This window comes from Hemibagrus wyckioides, linkage group LG16 (assembly GCF_019097595.1).
Source record: "Hemibagrus wyckioides isolate EC202008001 linkage group LG16, SWU_Hwy_1.0, whole genome shotgun sequence".
NCBI classification, from domain to species: Eukaryota; Metazoa; Chordata; class Actinopteri; order Siluriformes; family Bagridae; genus Hemibagrus; species Hemibagrus wyckioides.
In genome coordinates this window covers 22,376,572-22,394,307 of record NC_080725.1, presented here as the reverse complement: position 1 = coordinate 22,394,307, position 17,736 = coordinate 22,376,572, and the positions used below count along the sequence as shown (strand labels likewise).

At 37.4% G+C, this 17,736-nt stretch overlaps 1 protein-coding gene across 3 annotated transcripts in view; it reads left to right on the top strand.

Annotated features, from left to right (window-relative positions):
* Positions 1-17,736, top strand: part of arl15b (ADP-ribosylation factor-like 15b) — a 53,457-nt gene continuing 35,721 nt past the window's right edge. The window contains exons 1-3 of one of the 3 annotated variants that reach the window (XM_058411631.1): positions 1-579; positions 16,728-16,872; positions 17,596-17,655. In XM_058411631.1, coding sequence (XP_058267614.1) covers positions 472-579; positions 16,728-16,872; positions 17,596-17,655 — 313 coding nt within the window. In that variant the 5' untranslated portion in view covers positions 1-471. The remainder of the gene's footprint in view (positions 580-16,727; positions 16,873-17,595; positions 17,656-17,736) is intronic. The other 2 variants (XM_058411632.1, XM_058411630.1) reach the window with 2 other exon arrangements.

The following is a 17,736-nucleotide window of genomic DNA, read 5'->3' as shown; positions in this document are numbered from 1 at the left end:
GGGAAGCGGTTCCGTTTTGCACAACCGATACAACATTACCTAAAAATACTTTCCTAAAGTGCGTTTGATCGAGTTATGCGCTAGATTTAGCTTGACTAGCTTACGTGACGTCAGGATAAAGTCTCGCGAGAGCAGTAACGTGAAGTCGTGCTAGCAGCTCTTTTTTAGCCTGCTTCAAACCCTATAAACACACTGGACAATACTCGCTGGAGTTTTGTTGATTGTTTTGTTTTATTGATGGTTAAAAAAATAAAGAGAAGAATTGGAGCTATGGTGGTGAATGTATGACAACATATCGTGGAAAACCTGATAGCTCTAATACAGAGAGAAAATAAGGCTGGTTATTGTTATTGTCCAGTATTTTTTTTGGATAGCTAACGTTAATGTTTTTCTATCGCAAGGAGAGGCGGGGAACGTAACACACACACACACACACACACACACACACACACACACAGCATTAGTTTTTGGATGCAGTCGCTTTACACGGGAAATTCTTTGGGAAGTCTGATTCTTCAGCCTGGATTTCACTTTCCTGAGGACGACAGCGAGGTTTCGAGGCATTACATGGATTATCTGGTAAAGTAATAAAACACCACAGCGACTTTTTACCTCAGGCTGTAGGTTTGAAGCTAGCTGCTTTAGCTCGACGCCCTCTTTTCAACGGTCCTCAGCTCCTTAAAATAAGTAATTACACCTAAACTACAATATTTTTTTTAACACAAATACGTTTAATATATATTTACAACATTTTACTGTATAGGAGATAAGTCATCTCTTGCTTAAAAATATCACTTATTATTTAAGCGAGGTTGCATTTCACTCACTTGTTTCATAGGATTCATATTTGGCTTAGAAATCCGTTTTTTCTTTTTTTTATTATATTATATAATTATTTTAATTGATATTCTCATAGTGAGATCTTTTATTTGTTTAAATAATATTAAATATTGTAATTATGCACGCAAACAGAGCCACAGTGCACCAAACTTATGTCCTTATGTCAATTCCAAAACTATTGGCACCCCGTATAGAGAGAAACGGCAAAATGTTGCGGATATTTCAATAAATTAATGAGTGTAAATGTTTATTTTTAGAAGAAAAAACCTAATTAACTATATTAAATGTTAAATCGTTTAAATATATATATATATATATATATATATATATATATATATATATATATATATATATATATATATATATAAACTTATTGTCAAAAGTATAAAATAGTGTGGTATGTAAAAGCAATCTTATATAACGCAGTGCTTATCAATTAAGTAATTTATTAATTAGTTTATTAATTTAATATTATACATTTATAAAATGCAAAAAAAAATGCAGCATTGCTATTCAACTAGTTTAAAGAAAATAAATGATTAATTTCTAAAAATTGCTTCTTTTTGCATGGACACAAGTGCAGAGTGCATTATTATATTTATTTAATTATTTGTTTATTTAGGTAAAAAGTGAAGCATTACTATTCAACTGATTCAAAAGGAAATTAATTTTTAATAATTTTGCAGATTTTTCTGATTTTTGCATGGACACAAGTGCAGAGTGAATTTAATTAATTAAATTATTTAAAAAAGTTAATAAGTTACTAATCAACTTATTAAAAGAAAATGAATTATTAATATTCCTGCAATTTTTTTGCATGGACACGAGCACAGAGTGAATTTATTTATTTATTTATTTATTTATTTATTTAAAATGTAAAAAGTGAAGCTCTACTATTCAACTGGTTAAAAGAAAATGAATGAATAATTGTTTTTTTTGTTTTGTTTTGTTTTTGTTTGGACCCAAGCACATTTATTTTATATTCTCGCCCTCCTCTTTCATTCAGGCCTTTGTAAAAATCTTCCAAATTCAAAGACTTAAAAGATCGTCGCAGAAAGTTTTTAAAAATCCTGTGTTATTTTGTGTGTATGTTTGTGTTTTGTGGTGATGAAGTCGTAACCTCCTCACAGATGCAGTCAGGATGTGTGATTAAACCTCGTTAAACTTCCTGCCTGCTAAATAATCACATATTTAACCCTTTTTAATTAAAGATGTCCATTAAACAGGAACGTGTTTCCTCCTTGGCCATGTTGTAGGATCGAACTTTGTTGTTAATGTAAACAAGGGCAGCTTCTAACCTTGTTGTTTTGATTGTAAACAGACCTGATGGACGCAGCAGATGTGTTATAAACTGTCTGTGCTATAGTTATTAATGTAATCATCTTCAACATCAGTGTGAGAGATGTGTGCTTTAGTGGTGTTTGTAAACAGTCCAGCAGTAAGTGCTATAAAACGCCACAGGGACAGAGCAGGTATTAAATTACAGGATTGTGGAAAGTGCTAGAAGAGTTTTTAAATGAAGTGCTGTCTTTCCTGACCTCACTGTTCCTGACCCTTATAGTCTTATAGACAACAATAGTATTACATATCATTAAAAAGAAGTTTCAGGTGTTTGTTTCTTAGTAACAGTAATGTAATATTTGCAGAATTTCTTTTTCTAATTTTATTTTTTTTTATAGCAAAGTTATGAAATGTGTTTTTTTTTTTTTTTTTTTTTTTTTTTTGGTGTGTGTGTGTGTGTGGTCATCGCTTCCTGTTCTAGTTTTGTAACCACTTGTAACCTATAGATTTGTCAGGGGGTGTGGCCTTGTGTATCTCGAATGCTATTGGTCAATTTCAACACAGACATCATACTGATACCTCCTTTCAGAGGGAAATGTGTCTAACATAAGGCAAATTACACTATATTGGCAAAAGTTTTGGGACACCCCTCCAAATCATTGAATTCAGGGGTTGGGCTCTGCCTTTTAGTTCCGGTGTAAGGAACTCTTAATGATTCAGCTTCATACCAAGACATTTTGATCATTTTCATGCTTTGTGGGAACAGTTTGGGGATGACCCCTTCCTGTTCCAAAATGACTGCACACCAGTGACCAAAGCAAGGTCCATAAAGTCCTGACCTCAACCCCTTTGAACACCTTTGGGATGAATTAGAGTGGAGACTGTGAGCCAGGTCTTCTCTTCCAACATCAGTGCCTGACCTCACAAATGTGCTTCTAGAGGAATGGTCAAAAATTCCCATAAACACACTCCTAAACCTTGTGGAAAGCCTTCCCAGAAGAGTTGAAGCTGTTCTAGCTGCAAATGGTGGGGTTACAACTCCATATTACACTCATGTGGCATAAAGGCAGACGTCCCAAAACTTTTGGCCTGACTTGCAGTCTCTGCTCTAATTCATCCCAAAGGTGTTCTATGAGGTTGAGGTCAGGACTCAACTGTTCAGGTAGTGTTTCATAAAGGAAAGTCTGGAAACCCTGTGGACGAATTATGGATTATTTATTATAATGGATCAGTTTGTTTTCAGTCAGTAGGCTTGAGGGGGGGAAACCCAAAAGTCTTGTTGTTTCTGTTCTTCGGCGCATTGTGAGAAACGTTCTGGAAATAGACGCATTTCCTCACGGAAGGCGACCTGGACGTTCTGGCCTTTGACCGGTGGCAGCTGATTTAGGATTATCGTCTGCAGAAATTCCTTCCACTGCCCCGGGAGAGAAAATTTCTGCTTCGGTTTGGGATTTTCCCCGATTAACATTGGGCAGTGAAATAAATAAATAACTAAATCACTTTTATTATTATTATTATTTCTGCATGCTGTAAAAATTGCACACATTTTTAGGTTGTTTGCGTTTCAATTGGTTAAGAAAATTGTGTATTTACAGAAGTACAGATTAAATACTTGACTTTTGAAACGAGTGAATTTTAATCACATCCTTTGTTAAAGCCTCTTGTGTTTGTGCCTTTAGCATTGACGACGTAATAATGTTTTTTAATGTGTGTCTGTTACATGTCTTTGTTTTTACTCTGCACAACTGAAATGAAGCTAAAAACACCAAAAAACAGCCAGTGCCATACGTGTGGAAAGTAGGGTTTGGTACCATTCACCTTTTTATTGGTAATTTGGTACTGGTACATTTTTCGGTACTTTACACTCTGTGATGTTTTTGTACAGTAAGATTTCCCCATAAACAGTAGGCTACTGCTAGTGGTTTCATAGTAAGGTTTCGGATGTCTCGCTTAACGTTACTATTTGTTTAACATAAATAGCATGCTACGGAATTTCCACCCATTAACTAGAAGTGTTAACTGAGGCTAGAGAAATGCTACGTTAATGGCAACCATCACCGTGAAAATGATGTTTTTTTCCTTCAACAACTTATCAAATTGGCTACCTAAGATGTCGAAGTTTCATCGTCCTCGTCCAGGGGTTCGACTTCAGCAGGTGTGTTAATTTTGCTGTCTTGCTGCCGGAGATCAGACTTCTAAATACAGTCCACTCTTAAGCTTTTCAATCCATGTTGTGTTTTGATTTACTGTGATATTGTAATGCACACTTTCCAACAAATCATATTCGAGAATTCATCTCCGTTGTGGTGTATGAGGTTTTCATAACAGGTAGAGAAGAAACGACAAAGAAGGTGGGCAAAGAGTTCGTGAACATCTGGGGTGAAAGTTTTACTGCGGTAGAAAATGAGTTATGAGCTCTGTGAAAAAAAAAACCCAAATCAATAAAGTGCTTTGTTTGTTTGGAAATGTGCACCATTTTGCTTTTATTAGAAGACTTTAACAGCAGACTCTTTCTCCTGGTCAGAATTTACGCAGTTCAGTTTAATCCCCTGGAAGAAAGGATCTGTAACAGCATTTTCTCCACAGAGTTTCCTTGGTTTGACGTCAGTGCTTTCGATTTCGTTGTTTTTACAATTCGAACTGTTGATGCTCTGCCACTATTGACGGACTAATGAGGATTTCCACGTTATATTTGTTTTTCCCCTTCGTCACTATGGACTCATCACTATCGCGCTGGCATATGTGGAATTTTCCACAGATTTCCAGCCCTCGCCTTGTTCCTGATGCTCGCCTGCGCTACAGGTGGATGGAAAACGTGTCCCGTAGTGTTCAGCAGGGGCTCAGCGTGAGCTTCCTTCCCGGTCGGACGGATTATAAGCCTCGGCCTGCGTCTTTGGCACAGAGATGACTTCTGTTTTCTGTTTTCTCAGACGTGCCGAGTTTCCTTTACACCGTTAGCCGTGTCTGTTTCACGGCACGTGACGATATTTAGCATGGATTGTGTTGGACAGCTAACATGTCTAAGCTTCTGTTTAGCTAGCAGGGAAATTCCTCGCAGTTGATAGTTAGTGCTGAATATTTAGCTTTCCATGTTTTTCAATCCTTTCTGGATATGTTTGTCACACCTTCGTTTTATTACTTGTGCGTCTTTGGTGTTTCTTCACATCCATCTCCGTTACTTCAACGTCACTAATGGCTGTGTCTGAATGAATGGAGAAGTATGCAAGAAAAACATATGCCACGTTTATTTTTTTGTTACGGCTGAGTAACGGTGCAGGATCTGAGGAATAAATGTTGTGATGAGAATACAGGTGTGTAAGGGTTCAATAACATCATCTCTTTCCTGCTAATGCTAGCTCGAGGCAGAAACATCTGATATCCGTGACAGTGGTCTTGTCTTTTTTTTAAATTTTATTTTATTTATTTATTTATTAAACCTCCATCCTGAGTATACAAGCGTTATTGTAATGTTAATGACTGCTCTCTTTGTCTCCTGCGTTTTTAAATGTAAACAAGACAGGAAGACGCTGATGTTCCTTGCAGATTTCCGTATCTAAAGCTTTGGGCAACGTCTACACTAATCACTCGTTTCCCAAAAGTCGGTCATCCACACCGAAATGTCTGAGAACGCTCCTGTCCGTGTACTGCACGTGAGTGAAACATAAGATGCTTCTATCTGCGTCATTTCCGCCTGCTGTTTATTTACTTTCTGGCTCTTTGAAACGTCGTGGCAATATGTCGAGGGAATTAGCTGAGTTGGTCACATGACTGTGTGACATGACTAAGAATGCCCACACTGCAATGCAAAAATGGCGTTTTCAAATTTATCCACTTGGGAGAGCGTTTTCAAAAAGATACGTTTTCGTTGACTAAAAGCGCTGTCTCAGTGTGGACGGAAGACGAAAACGGATACAAAAATGTTTTTAAACATAAAACGTTTGTGTGGACATGGCCTTGGAGTCTTGATCAGAAACACGTCCTCATGCTTGTTCACAAGGTCAGGGACTACGAGGAGCCCTCAGAGCATAAATATAGAAAATAAAGTGAGCCAGTACAGTCCTGTAAATTAAGACAAACGAAATAATTTGTTTAATTATGAGAAGAATTTGTGGAATATAAACACTTCAGCTGATTGGTAATTTAGTGCTCACGTATTACTGTTATTATTAGTAATAGTTTTATTTCCCAATTCTAACGATCAGCCTTTATCCTGATTATTTCCCGAGTTCTGTGGACTAACTGCATGTGAGCTGTGTCAGGAACGCTCTTTGGACTTTATGTCCACTTTATGATCTTCATATTCACAAGAAAAATGATCTTCCTGACACTTTAGTTCAGTTTAACGTCCACAAACATTCCCACACAACTTTATTAAAAGGCTGAGATTTTATATTCATGGTTTTCTCCAAGATCTGTTTCTAAAGCCCTATTCAGACTGGGTTAGTTTTATATGACGATATTATTAATGTTATTACTGGAATATTATTAGTCTCTAGAATTTTAGTCTCGTCTACAGACCCATTATGGTCATGTGACTGACACAGTGAAGGCAACGCCCCTTCTCGTTAGATCAGGATCACTTCTCCTACAAATCCTAAATTAACATTTAAGGTTTTTTGTCTTTAAATATATCAGGTTTATTGTGCGTTATAAAGGTTAATTAAAATATCACAGTATAACGGTGGTGTTAAAGTTTGAGGGGTGTGTGTGTGTGTGTGTGTGGAATCTGATGCGTTCCTGACGTGTTTAGACTCGTCCATGCTGTGGTCAGGGTGACGTGGAAGTGTTTCTGTCGCAGAGGGTGAAAGATAAAACGCTTACATCATTTACAGCTGTTATATAAGGAATAATCCTGAAGTGGAATCACTTTCACACACACACTCTCTCTCTCTCTCTCTCTCTCTCTCTCTCTCTCTCTCTCTCTGTTTCTCTCTCTCAATCTCTCACTGTCTGTCTCTCTTGATCTCTCTCTTCTGTCTCGTGCTCTCTCTCTCATGCTCTCTCTTTCTCATGCTCTCTCACACTCTCTCTGTCTCTCTCTCTCTGCCTCTCTTTTTCAGTCTCTCTCTTTGTCTCTCTCCCCCTCTCTCTCTTTCGCGCTCTCTCTCCCAAAAAGTCAGCATATTAACATTTATACATTTTTCTTCCTTAAACATGTTTTTTAAACACGTTTAAACAAACGTTTATCGGTTTAATATATAATATCGGTTTAAGCGCATTAATATAAACTTGATGCTTGTTTGGTTCAGTCACACACTCTTTCTGTATGCTTTCTGACCAATCAGAATCGAGAATTCAGTTTCATTGACAAAAACGTCATTATTGATTTCCTGCTATAATCTAAAGCTAAAAACTTATCATAGCTACAATAAAAATCTCTATAGTGACAATTTCTCACAGCGTTGTTATTGTCTCAGGATATCGCTCAGTCCTGATTTAAAGTTCATTTTATAAAATAAATGATTGTATCACTCTGTTGTCCTAATCTCTTCATGGACTATGTAAATCGTTTCTTTTTGTTTTCTTTTTAAATTATTGCAATGCGATGTTTTGTCAGGAGGTGACCGCCCCGTCCTCCAAACCTCCCGCTGATAAAATCAAATAAACACCAGTGAGCGTCGTACCAGTTCCCAAACCAGTTCTGCTTTTGTGTGTGGTGTTTGTCCTCTGGAGCCGTCAGTTTGCGGTGGTTTGTTTGTGTGTGTGTATGTGTGTGTGGGTCGAGGTGCTCGGTGGGTGGCGAGTGCAGGACGTTCTGCTCGAGCAGCTCTGTAGTAGCTCCTTAGAGCCCGGGGGTAATGTGGGTCATTAGTGCCCTGTGTGAGCTTCGTGAGCTGCACTTAGCACTAATGGTGTGTTTAAAAAGCCACATAATCAGCCTGATCTCTTTAATAGATGCTCTGTGCCTTGGGTTTTGTTTAGACGACTTGTCAGGAGAGCCTGTGTTGGAAAAACTGGATGAAAAAATAGAACTGGTGATTTAAATATTTCAGGAGTCACATGGATGCCGTGTTTTTTTCTCTGTACTAAGACCGACTTGTTGTCTGATTGGCCGTGTGGTTATTCAGCTCATATTGGCTGAGATCATACCATTCATTTCAATGAACTTAAACTAACGGCACCTTAGTCACTGGGCTCAATCAATGCACTGGGAGGGTAGAAATAAGCTCAGGGAGGGTAGAAATTGGGCTTTTGGTGGAAAAGTCCCCTTTGGACAGTAGAAATAGGCCCAGCGCGGGTAGAAATTGGGCTGCAGGCGGAAAAGTGCCCCGTAGACAGTATAAATAGGCCCAGGAAGGGTAGACATTAGTCCAAGGTAGTAAAATTGGCCTGGGGTGTTAAGTATTGGGGCAGCAGGGATAGTAGAAATTGATCTAGAACTTTAAAAACTGGTTTAGGGCAGATGGTAAAATTGAGCAGAGACATTGGGTAATTGGCCCCAGAGCTAATAAAAATAACCCTGGGGTGGTAGGAATTAGTCTGGAATGGTTAAATTGGCCCAGTTGCAGTAGAAGATGATTGACCTGGGAAAAAAAATTGGCCTGGGGCCAATGTTCCTGCATCTACTTCCACTTCTACTGACCTTCAGTGAGTCCAGTTTCTCTGAATCTTCTGTATCCTCTATGGTTTCGTTTCATAACAGTTGACGTTCTTCAGAAATCCAGAGCAGAGTTTAACCCGAGGATAGATTTCCACCAGTGTTCACGCTGGTGTTAGTTTGTGTTAAACCTGTTGGGCTGTGGAGATGTGATGGACTGCTGAGGTTCTGCCTTTTCATGTTACAGTGTAAACTAAGTAACGAAGTGTCGTGACACCATGACCCGCTATTCAACCTGTGAGTAAGAAATAAAACAATGTCTGTTGTGCTGTTCTGGGAAATTCATCAGTGCTCGGCTGAGGCAGTTACTTGCAAGTGGCTGACTGACTGGATTATTTTTCTTTTGTAGCACTTCCACAATTATATTTGATGTAAAATATTTAGTTTTTGTTGTCAGAGTATCATATTAAATTCTGACCAGTCAGAATCCAGACTTCATAAATGATATGAATGGTTATGAATTGTAACAGGTCTGTTTATAAAATGTTGTAGGTCCATATTTAGGCAATAAATAAATAACTAAAGGGAGACCAGCTCACGTGGGAGTGCCGACTGGACCCACGTTGTTCCACACGCTCCACTTCCGTGCTTTGATAAAGCAGGATATAGCCGTCAGGTCTCGGTCAGGGTGGCGGGTGGAGGAGTTTGGATTGGACAGCACTCCCTGTGGCCTTGGCCAGCTCGCCCAAGGGCATGCTGGGAAGCGGGGATCGTTTAAGCGCCCAAACAGGATGTCATTCAAAAAGCGGCCTCTGTTGTGAAAGGTGGGAACAGGGTGGGAATAGGTCACAAATTAGGAAAACAAAAGAGCTACTTCCTCTACATCTACCTCTACCAACTCCCAGACGACAGGATTTATTGGTTCTCACGGTGACGACTCCTGTCACAATTGTTAGCCGCGTCCGTCAGTCCGCGGGTTTTGTTTACGTAGAAATGCTCTGACTCTGAGATGTTAAAAAAAACATTGAAGATTTTAACAATAAGTGAAATAACCTGTGAGACTGAGACGGAGAGATCGGATCCTGTTTTAATGTATTTAACGCTTAAATAAAAGCGCTGCTACATCCACTGCAGTAAAATAAACCTCGCTACACACCTCATAACACTGCATGCGGTAATGATGCACAAGTTTTTGGACAGCTGACCATCACATCCCTGTTGTTTTTGTTTGATTTGAAGTTATAATAATCTCCAGTTTTCTGTGAAGGCTTTCCTCTATATCAGTCAAAATTATTTGATCCCTTGCTGATTTTGTATGTTTGCCCACTGACAAAGAAATGATCAGTCTGTAATTTTAATGGTAGGTTTATCTGAACAGTGAGAGACAGAATAACAACAAAAGCGAGGTCAAGCAGTTTTTCTTCAATAGCTTTCTTCTGTTTGATGGGTGTTTTAAAGGCTATTTCAGGAATGCACTGGACATGTTTGTGGTGGAGGCTCATGCTAGCGTCAACTTAACAACTGAAACGGTTCCTTATAAAGTAAAAGTAATTACATTTTTAAAGTTTTATTGGATGGAGTCTTCATCAGACCTCATCAGGGCTGAGCTGGATCTTTGGAGTAAAATGAAGTGTATGGAGAGATGATGGTGGAGATGGTGCTTGCTGTTGTGAATGAACATTCCATCCAGTTTGGAAAAATGTGCTCTGAATGTTGAGTAACAGATAAACCTGATAACAGACAGAACAATTGGCCTTCATCATCCACCATCACCTCTGTTTTCAGGTACATGGGTCACATGACTAAAAATCTCACGCTGTTTAAATATCTCGCTTTCTCAAACAGATTTCTGAATTATTCACTTCTGAGAGTTTTTAAAAGCTTTTTGTTTTTGCTGGAACTTTCTTTCTACATTTTTGATATTATGAAATTTTTCTTTCTTTTTACATTCTGTTTATTATGAAATCTTTCTTTCTTTTTACATTTTTGATATTATGAATTCTCTTTTTTTCTGCATTTTGATATTATGAAATCTTTCTTTCTTTCTGCATTTTTGATATTATGAAATGTTTGTCTTTTCTTTTTACATTTTTGATATGTATTATTTCTTTCTTTTTGATATGAAATCTTTTCTTTCTTTCTTTCTTTCTTTCTTTCTTTCTTTCTTTCTTTCTTTCTTAATACATTCTTGATATGAAATCTTTCTTTCTTTCTTTTTATATTTTTGATATTATGAAATCTTTTTCTTTCTTTCTTTCATTTTTTTACATTCTTGATATTATGAAGTCTTTCTTTCTTTCTTTTTTTTTCGATATTCTTGATATGAAATCTTTCTTTCTACATTCTTTCTTTACATTTAAAGTCTCTCTGGATAACGGCTTCTGCTAAACGCTGTAAACATGACAGGATAAACAATTTAAACTCCTGGGTATATTGTAGATATAAAAGTACAGTAATCCATGCAGATCATGTGAGGATCTCACTCAGGAGCATGATTAGGATATGAACGTCATTACAATATGAGCCTTTATGCACTGGATAAAAGAGACCCATCATCTCCAGCCAGGAAGAAAGCTCCACCAGATGTTTACTGGATGTATAGAGAAGCTGTGAGGAACAACCTGGCTCTAGTGCCTGCTAAAGTTAAACTCCTGGAGATGTGGAGAGCGAGAACAACGGTGTTACTCAGATCTTCCATCCTCCTGATGATGATCTGCCTCGGAGCAGACTGTTAACGCTTCATTGTCTTTCTCATCCTGAGCCTGGAATGTTCTGCTGGATTTTTTCTTCTTCAGCTCACAGTTTGTGTTTACCAAAGCGACACCAAGACCTTCTGTCCTTCTGTGGATCATCCATGAGAGGATTATTCCACTCTTAATATGACCTGAAAACCTTATTCTCACACGATTGTTTCAAAATGGACTTTAATCATGTGCGATGGTGGTGCTGAATGCTGATTGGTCAGTAGGTGCTGATTTGATTAGATCTTCCTGTAACCCCACGGCTTAGTGAGAGGGAGTGTGTGGGGACTGTAGAGATTTGAGGGATAATGGGTTGAAAACTGTGGTCATTTTCACAAAAATAGGTCTCATGCTACCACCGTTTTCAACCCATTATCCCTCAAATCTCTACAGTGAATGTAGATTAGTTAATAAAAATAAATACTGAATAAATTCATTTTAAATATTGTCTATAGTTAACCTTGTCTGAGTGTTGGTTCCGTGGCTGTTATTTTCTGTTGGTCAGTGCGACAGTCTGAGTGTTTGCTCTGTTGTTTTCTGTCTGTTGGTCAGTGCCACAGTCCGAGTGTTTGCTCTGTTGTTTTGTCTGTTGGTCAGTGCCACAGTCCGAGTGTTTGCTCTGTTGTTTTCTGTCTGTTGGTCAGTGCCACAGTCTGAGTGTTTGCTCTGTTGTTTTCTGTCTGTTGGTCAGTGCCACAGTCTGAGTGTTTGCTCTGTTGTTTTGTCTGTTGGTCAGTGCCACAGTCTGAGTGTTTGCTCTGTTGTTTTCTGTCTGTTGGTCAGTGCCACAGTCCGAGTGTTTGCTCTGTTGTTTTCTGTCTGTTGGTCAGTGCCACAGTCCGAGTGTTTGCTCTGTTGTTTTCTGTCTGTTGGTCAGTGCCACAGTCCGAGTGTTTGCTCTGTTGTTTTCTGTCTGTTGGTCAGTGCCACAGTCTGAGTGTTTGCTCTGTTGTTTTCTGTCTGTTGGTCAGTGCCACAGTCCGAGTGTTTGCTCTGTTGTTTTCTGTCTGCACTGCAGTTAGTGTTTTTCTGTAAGGTGGTCTGCTGATTCCAGTTTGTAAACTTGGCCCCCGATGTGGTCCTGGATGGCACACAGGCAGCCATAATCACCACCTTTCCTGCTCTGGCTGTGTGAATGAATGGATGGAATGAAGGAACATTGTCTTTTCTGTATTAAGGAGGTCTGGGCTTCCTACAGATCCCCCATTTGGGCCGCTAGTCACCGTTTCAGAACCTTCCTGTTGTTGGTTGTTGTACCAGTTTGGCGAACCTCCCAGTTCTCAGTGGTGGAAATGCCCATCAGTGCCAACACAACATCTGAAAAGGAATAAAAACCTTTTAAATTGCCATTTTGACTTCACACACTGAATCAGGTGGAGTTTGTTTACCAGCAAAATACTGAGCTACATTGTCCAAAAAAGAGCTCTTGAAATGAGACGAAATATTAAGACTGGATATACATTTTCAGAAAGTGGCACAAGTCAAACATTTTGACATGCACAAGAAACAGGAAATGACATCAGTGTTCAGATCAGTTAAAAGGATAGATATTACACCAATCAGGCATAACGTTATGTTCTACATTTTCTTTCTTTCTTTCTTTCTTTCTTTCTTTCTTTCTTTCTTTCTTTCTTTCTTTCTTTCTTTCTTTCTTTCTTTCTTTCTTTCTTTCTTTCTTTCTTTCTTTCTTTCTTTCTTTCTTTCTTGATATGAAATCAATCTTCCTTTCTTTTCCTGAAAGCTTGAGATTAATAATAAGTCTGAGTTTTATGGTGGTGAGGATTCTGATGTACAGATGATAAAGCTGTAAACACAATCTAAACCTCTTCAGTTCAGTTGAAGGCTCTAGAATGGAGTCCGTATTTAGTCGTTTTTTTTTTTGTTTTGTTTTCTTTCTCAGGAAGATGAAACGATCCTCTGAAGTGTCGAGTCGACCGAACAGAGCGAGGGAAATGAGTTCTAGCTGAAGCAGAGCCAGGATTAGCATCCAGCATTATATTTAGCTTTCTATAAATAAGTGACACACTAACACTATTGTTCCTTCTCTTAAAAAAAGAAAAAAGAGAAAGAAAGGTTTAGATTTGATTACAGTCTGATTCTGAATCTGATCAGAGTGAAAATATCCAGGCTTATAACTCAAATCATTACCTTAAGAAATGTAAAAGTTATGTCATCCTTTCAGCAGAAAAAAATCTTTCCTGTTTCCACCTTGTAATAAAAATATAATAAAACAAAACAAACCCGTTTTCCTGAAGTTATGGCAGGGAAGTAATCTCACAGACAGGCTTTTCCCGTTTTTTTCCCCCCAGGAAGTTTTCCAGGTCAAATATAATCCATCCTTAACTCTCTTATCAAATTCCTTTCAGACACATGTTTTGGTCACGCTCTTTAAATCTGAGGGTGGAGATAAAAAAAGAAAACAAAAAACACCCATTGCTCTGTATATAAAAGTCTTTTTTTTTTTTTTTTTTAGTCAATTTTATTTATTTTTTTTATTTCTTCTTTTCTTTTATTTCTTCTAGTCATTTTTATTTATTTATTTATTTTAATTTAGTTATTCTTTCTTTTCTTTTCTTTTATTTATTTGATTCTTTTTTATTTATTTTATTTTATTAATTTATTTTGTTTCGTTTATTTCATTTTATTATTTATATATTTTTTGTTTACTGAAATGATTAATTCTGGATGATCTGTGTTACAAAATATATTTCGATTCTTCTTAAAACTTTTTTAAAATAAATAAATTAAAAAAATAACTGCCTGAAATTTTACTGCTATTATTTTAAAAATAAAACTAAACATTTAAATATATATTATAATGTATGTATTATATAATAGTATAAATATATATATAAATTGCATCTCGACACTCGATCATTTTTTTAAATCTTTCTTTCTTTCTTTAAAAAATCTGTCTATCTCTCTTTCTTTTCCTGTAAAAATATTTTTCTTTCTTTCTATGTGAAAAGTATCTATCTATCTATCTATCAGTCTGTCTATCGATCTTTTCTTGTAAAAAAATAATCTTTCTTTCTTTCTTTCTTTAAATATCTATCTATCTGTCTATTTCTGTAAAAAAAAAAAAAAATCTTTGTTACTGTTGAAATGATAAGGTATCATAACGAGCACATCAGTGTAAACCTGCACTACTCTCAGACGGAAATAATTCACACAATCCACATCACAATGCGGAATTATTGTGTGTGTGTGTGTGTGTGTGTGTGTGTGTGTGTGTGTGTGTAGAGCTGTTTATAATAAAGTTGTAGATGTTTGTCATGAGAGTGTAGCCGCTCTGTCTCGCTGTAGTTTCTGCAAACAGCCACTAGAGGGCAGCGCCGTCCTGTAGACGACTTCATATCACCTCAACACGGTGTGTGTGGTTATTAATTATGATAGTGTGTGGACTGGTTATGACTGAATAATATTAATATTTATAACTGTGTGTGGGTTTTTTGTTAGTAATATTTATATTAATTTATATATTTATTTATTTTATATTAATATTTATTCTCTGAGGTTTTTACTCAGTTTTATATCAGATAGTCAGTAATTAAAAGCTCTGTGTGTCGTTAGCGCCCCCTGATGTTCACACTGGTCACTGCGCTTCTTCTAACAGCTGGATACTACAGCAGACTTCTCCCTCAGATCCCATCCTTTAGACCATTTTATTGCTAACTTTCTACATTAACTCATTATTGTTCTTTTATGTAAATAAATGACTCAATTCTTCTTTCTTGAATTTTTTATTTTAGTAATTAGTCATTCTTTATTTTTGACTCATTTGTTTGTTTCTTTCTTTCTTTCTTTCTTTTTATTTTTGTATTTCACTAAATACAGAATTTTTTACTTTTTCTTTAATTTGTCGGTTACAGAATCGCTCTTATTATATATTTTTTTTATCAGTTTTTGAATCATTTTTTTTTATTCTTAAGAAATGTTTTTATTGTTTTCTTTGTTTTTATTCTTGCTTTTTTCAAGAATTTGACCGAAGCATTAGAATGAGAGTGGACACAGAGGATTCAAAGAGGTGATGATGATGATGATTCAGTTTGGAATTTTTACCATGTCTAGGAAAATATTTTTTATATTATTTTTATCTTTTGCTGGTTTTGTTACCTCTCTCTCTGTCCATCTTTCTCTTTGTCTCTGTCTGTCTTTCTCTTTCTGTCTCTCTTTTTCTGTTTTTCTCTCTGACTCAGTGTCTCTCTCTCTCTCTCTCTCTCTCTCTCTCTGCTCTTATCCAACAGATGAAGTGTTTTCCAGCTTAACTCTCCATATCATTCACAAATACACATCTCTTACGGGAAAGAGGCCCAGCCATGATAAATCTGTGATGCCTGGCCTGGCCTGGCTGGTGACCTCTGTATCAACACACACACACACACACACACACACACACACACACACACACACACACACACTTGAATAGCAGGTTTTCTGTGAGCTTTGATCTCGTTTCTGCTGCCTGGTGTTTGATCTGCCTTATTGGTGCCATATTAAGGGACACGAAGCAGCATTAAAGCGGCCGTTTAAGTATTTTGCCTGGTCATGAGGCTCTGACAGCCACTGGTGTGTTTAGAGTTCAGCGGAAGCGTGCTGTGTGCAGTGGAGCGTTTTATCTTCTTGCTGTATTGTAACAGATGCGAGATGTTTGTGTTGTAGTTTTTAGAAGGGGTGCGATGAGGTATGGGGCTTCAGGAACTGGTTATTGGGCATCAAGTATGGGGTATGAGGGTTCGGGTATCACATCCCAGCTATTTGGGTATCAGTTCTGGAGGATCAGGTCCCACCTATGGGGTTTCAGGTATTGGGTATTGTGTGTGACAGATGGGGTATGGGTTATCAGATATGAGGTATGGCGTACTGTGTGTGAGATTTGAGATATGGGGTATTAGGTTTGAGGTATGGAATACCATGTAGGTTCTGTTGCATATATACTATATGAGGTATGAGATTTGAGGTATAGAGTATTGGGTATAAGATATGTGGATTGTGATATGAAGTATTGTGTAATGTATGAGGTATGGCGTATTGGGTTTGAGGTATCGGGTATGGAGTGTGAGGTTAAAGTCTGGTTTTGTGCTTGTGTTATCAGACCTGTATACAGTGCTCTAACACCAGCATCTCTCTCTCTCTCTCTCACTCACACACACACACACACACACACACACACACTTTGATACCCCCTCAGCTCAGTTCCACCTGCAAAAGTTTATAAAGAAGAACCACTCTCATCATTCATTTTCATTTGTTTCATGCCTTCTTTTGTTCTCTCTCTCTCTCTTTCTCTCTCTCTCTCTCTCTCTCTCTCTCTCTCTCTCTCTCAGTGTTTCAGAACTCTGTGCTGTAAAGGTCCGCCTCCCCCCAGACCGGAGTATGATGTAGTGTGTATTGGATTGACAGGCTCCGGAAAGACCAGCCTGCTGTCCAGACTCTGCAATGAAGCTGCAGACACCATTGTACCTACCACAGGTCAAAACAAACACAAATGCACGCGCGCACACACACAGATCAAATCTCCATCCCAGACACACAAACATATATGAAGACAGTTTAGAAGGAAATGTTTGTGTTTACCGGTTGCCAGGTCTGTGTTTTTAAAGCAATATTTAGCAATATCTAGTTTTGAATCAAATTAGAAAAACATCATGTGCACCACACTGGACTTCAATTCAGACATTAAAAAATGATTTTTTTTGAAAAACATATTTAAATATCTTTTCTTTCAATTTTTTAAAAATGATTAATTAATTAATTTTTATTTTGAATTTCTTTGACACAGTTTTTGAGGTTTTGTGAGTCCTGGCAACCCTGTTAGCAGTTGTTTTCTTGGCAGTTTGTATAACTATATACATTTTTATACATCATATGACACTTATTTCCCAGTCTTACTATTTTAAACACTTTCACTTTCACTTTATGCCACTCTTTAACCTTAAAGTGTTTCAATACAAAAGTTCAGATTTGGATTTGATGGAATTTAAACAAACTCTTGAATTTCTTCATCATGATTCTCACTAATAGAATCTCAATTTTTTGAAATGTAGAATGGTATCACAACACCTTTCCAAGTAATGGCGTCATCGTCTCTTCATGCCTGGTTATTTCCTTGTGATTGTACTAGATCTTGTATTTTTGAGAGAAAATGTGTACGGTTTGATGTTTAAAGATGTAATGATTTGATTTGGTTTGCAGGTTTTAGCATTAAAGCAGTGCCCTTCCAGAACGCCATCCTAAACGTCAAAGAGCTGGGAGGTAAGCCGTGTACAGGTTTTACACTTGGGTTTTGGTCTGTATTATTAAGTAAACCTTTTTAAGATGGTGAAACGTGTTATT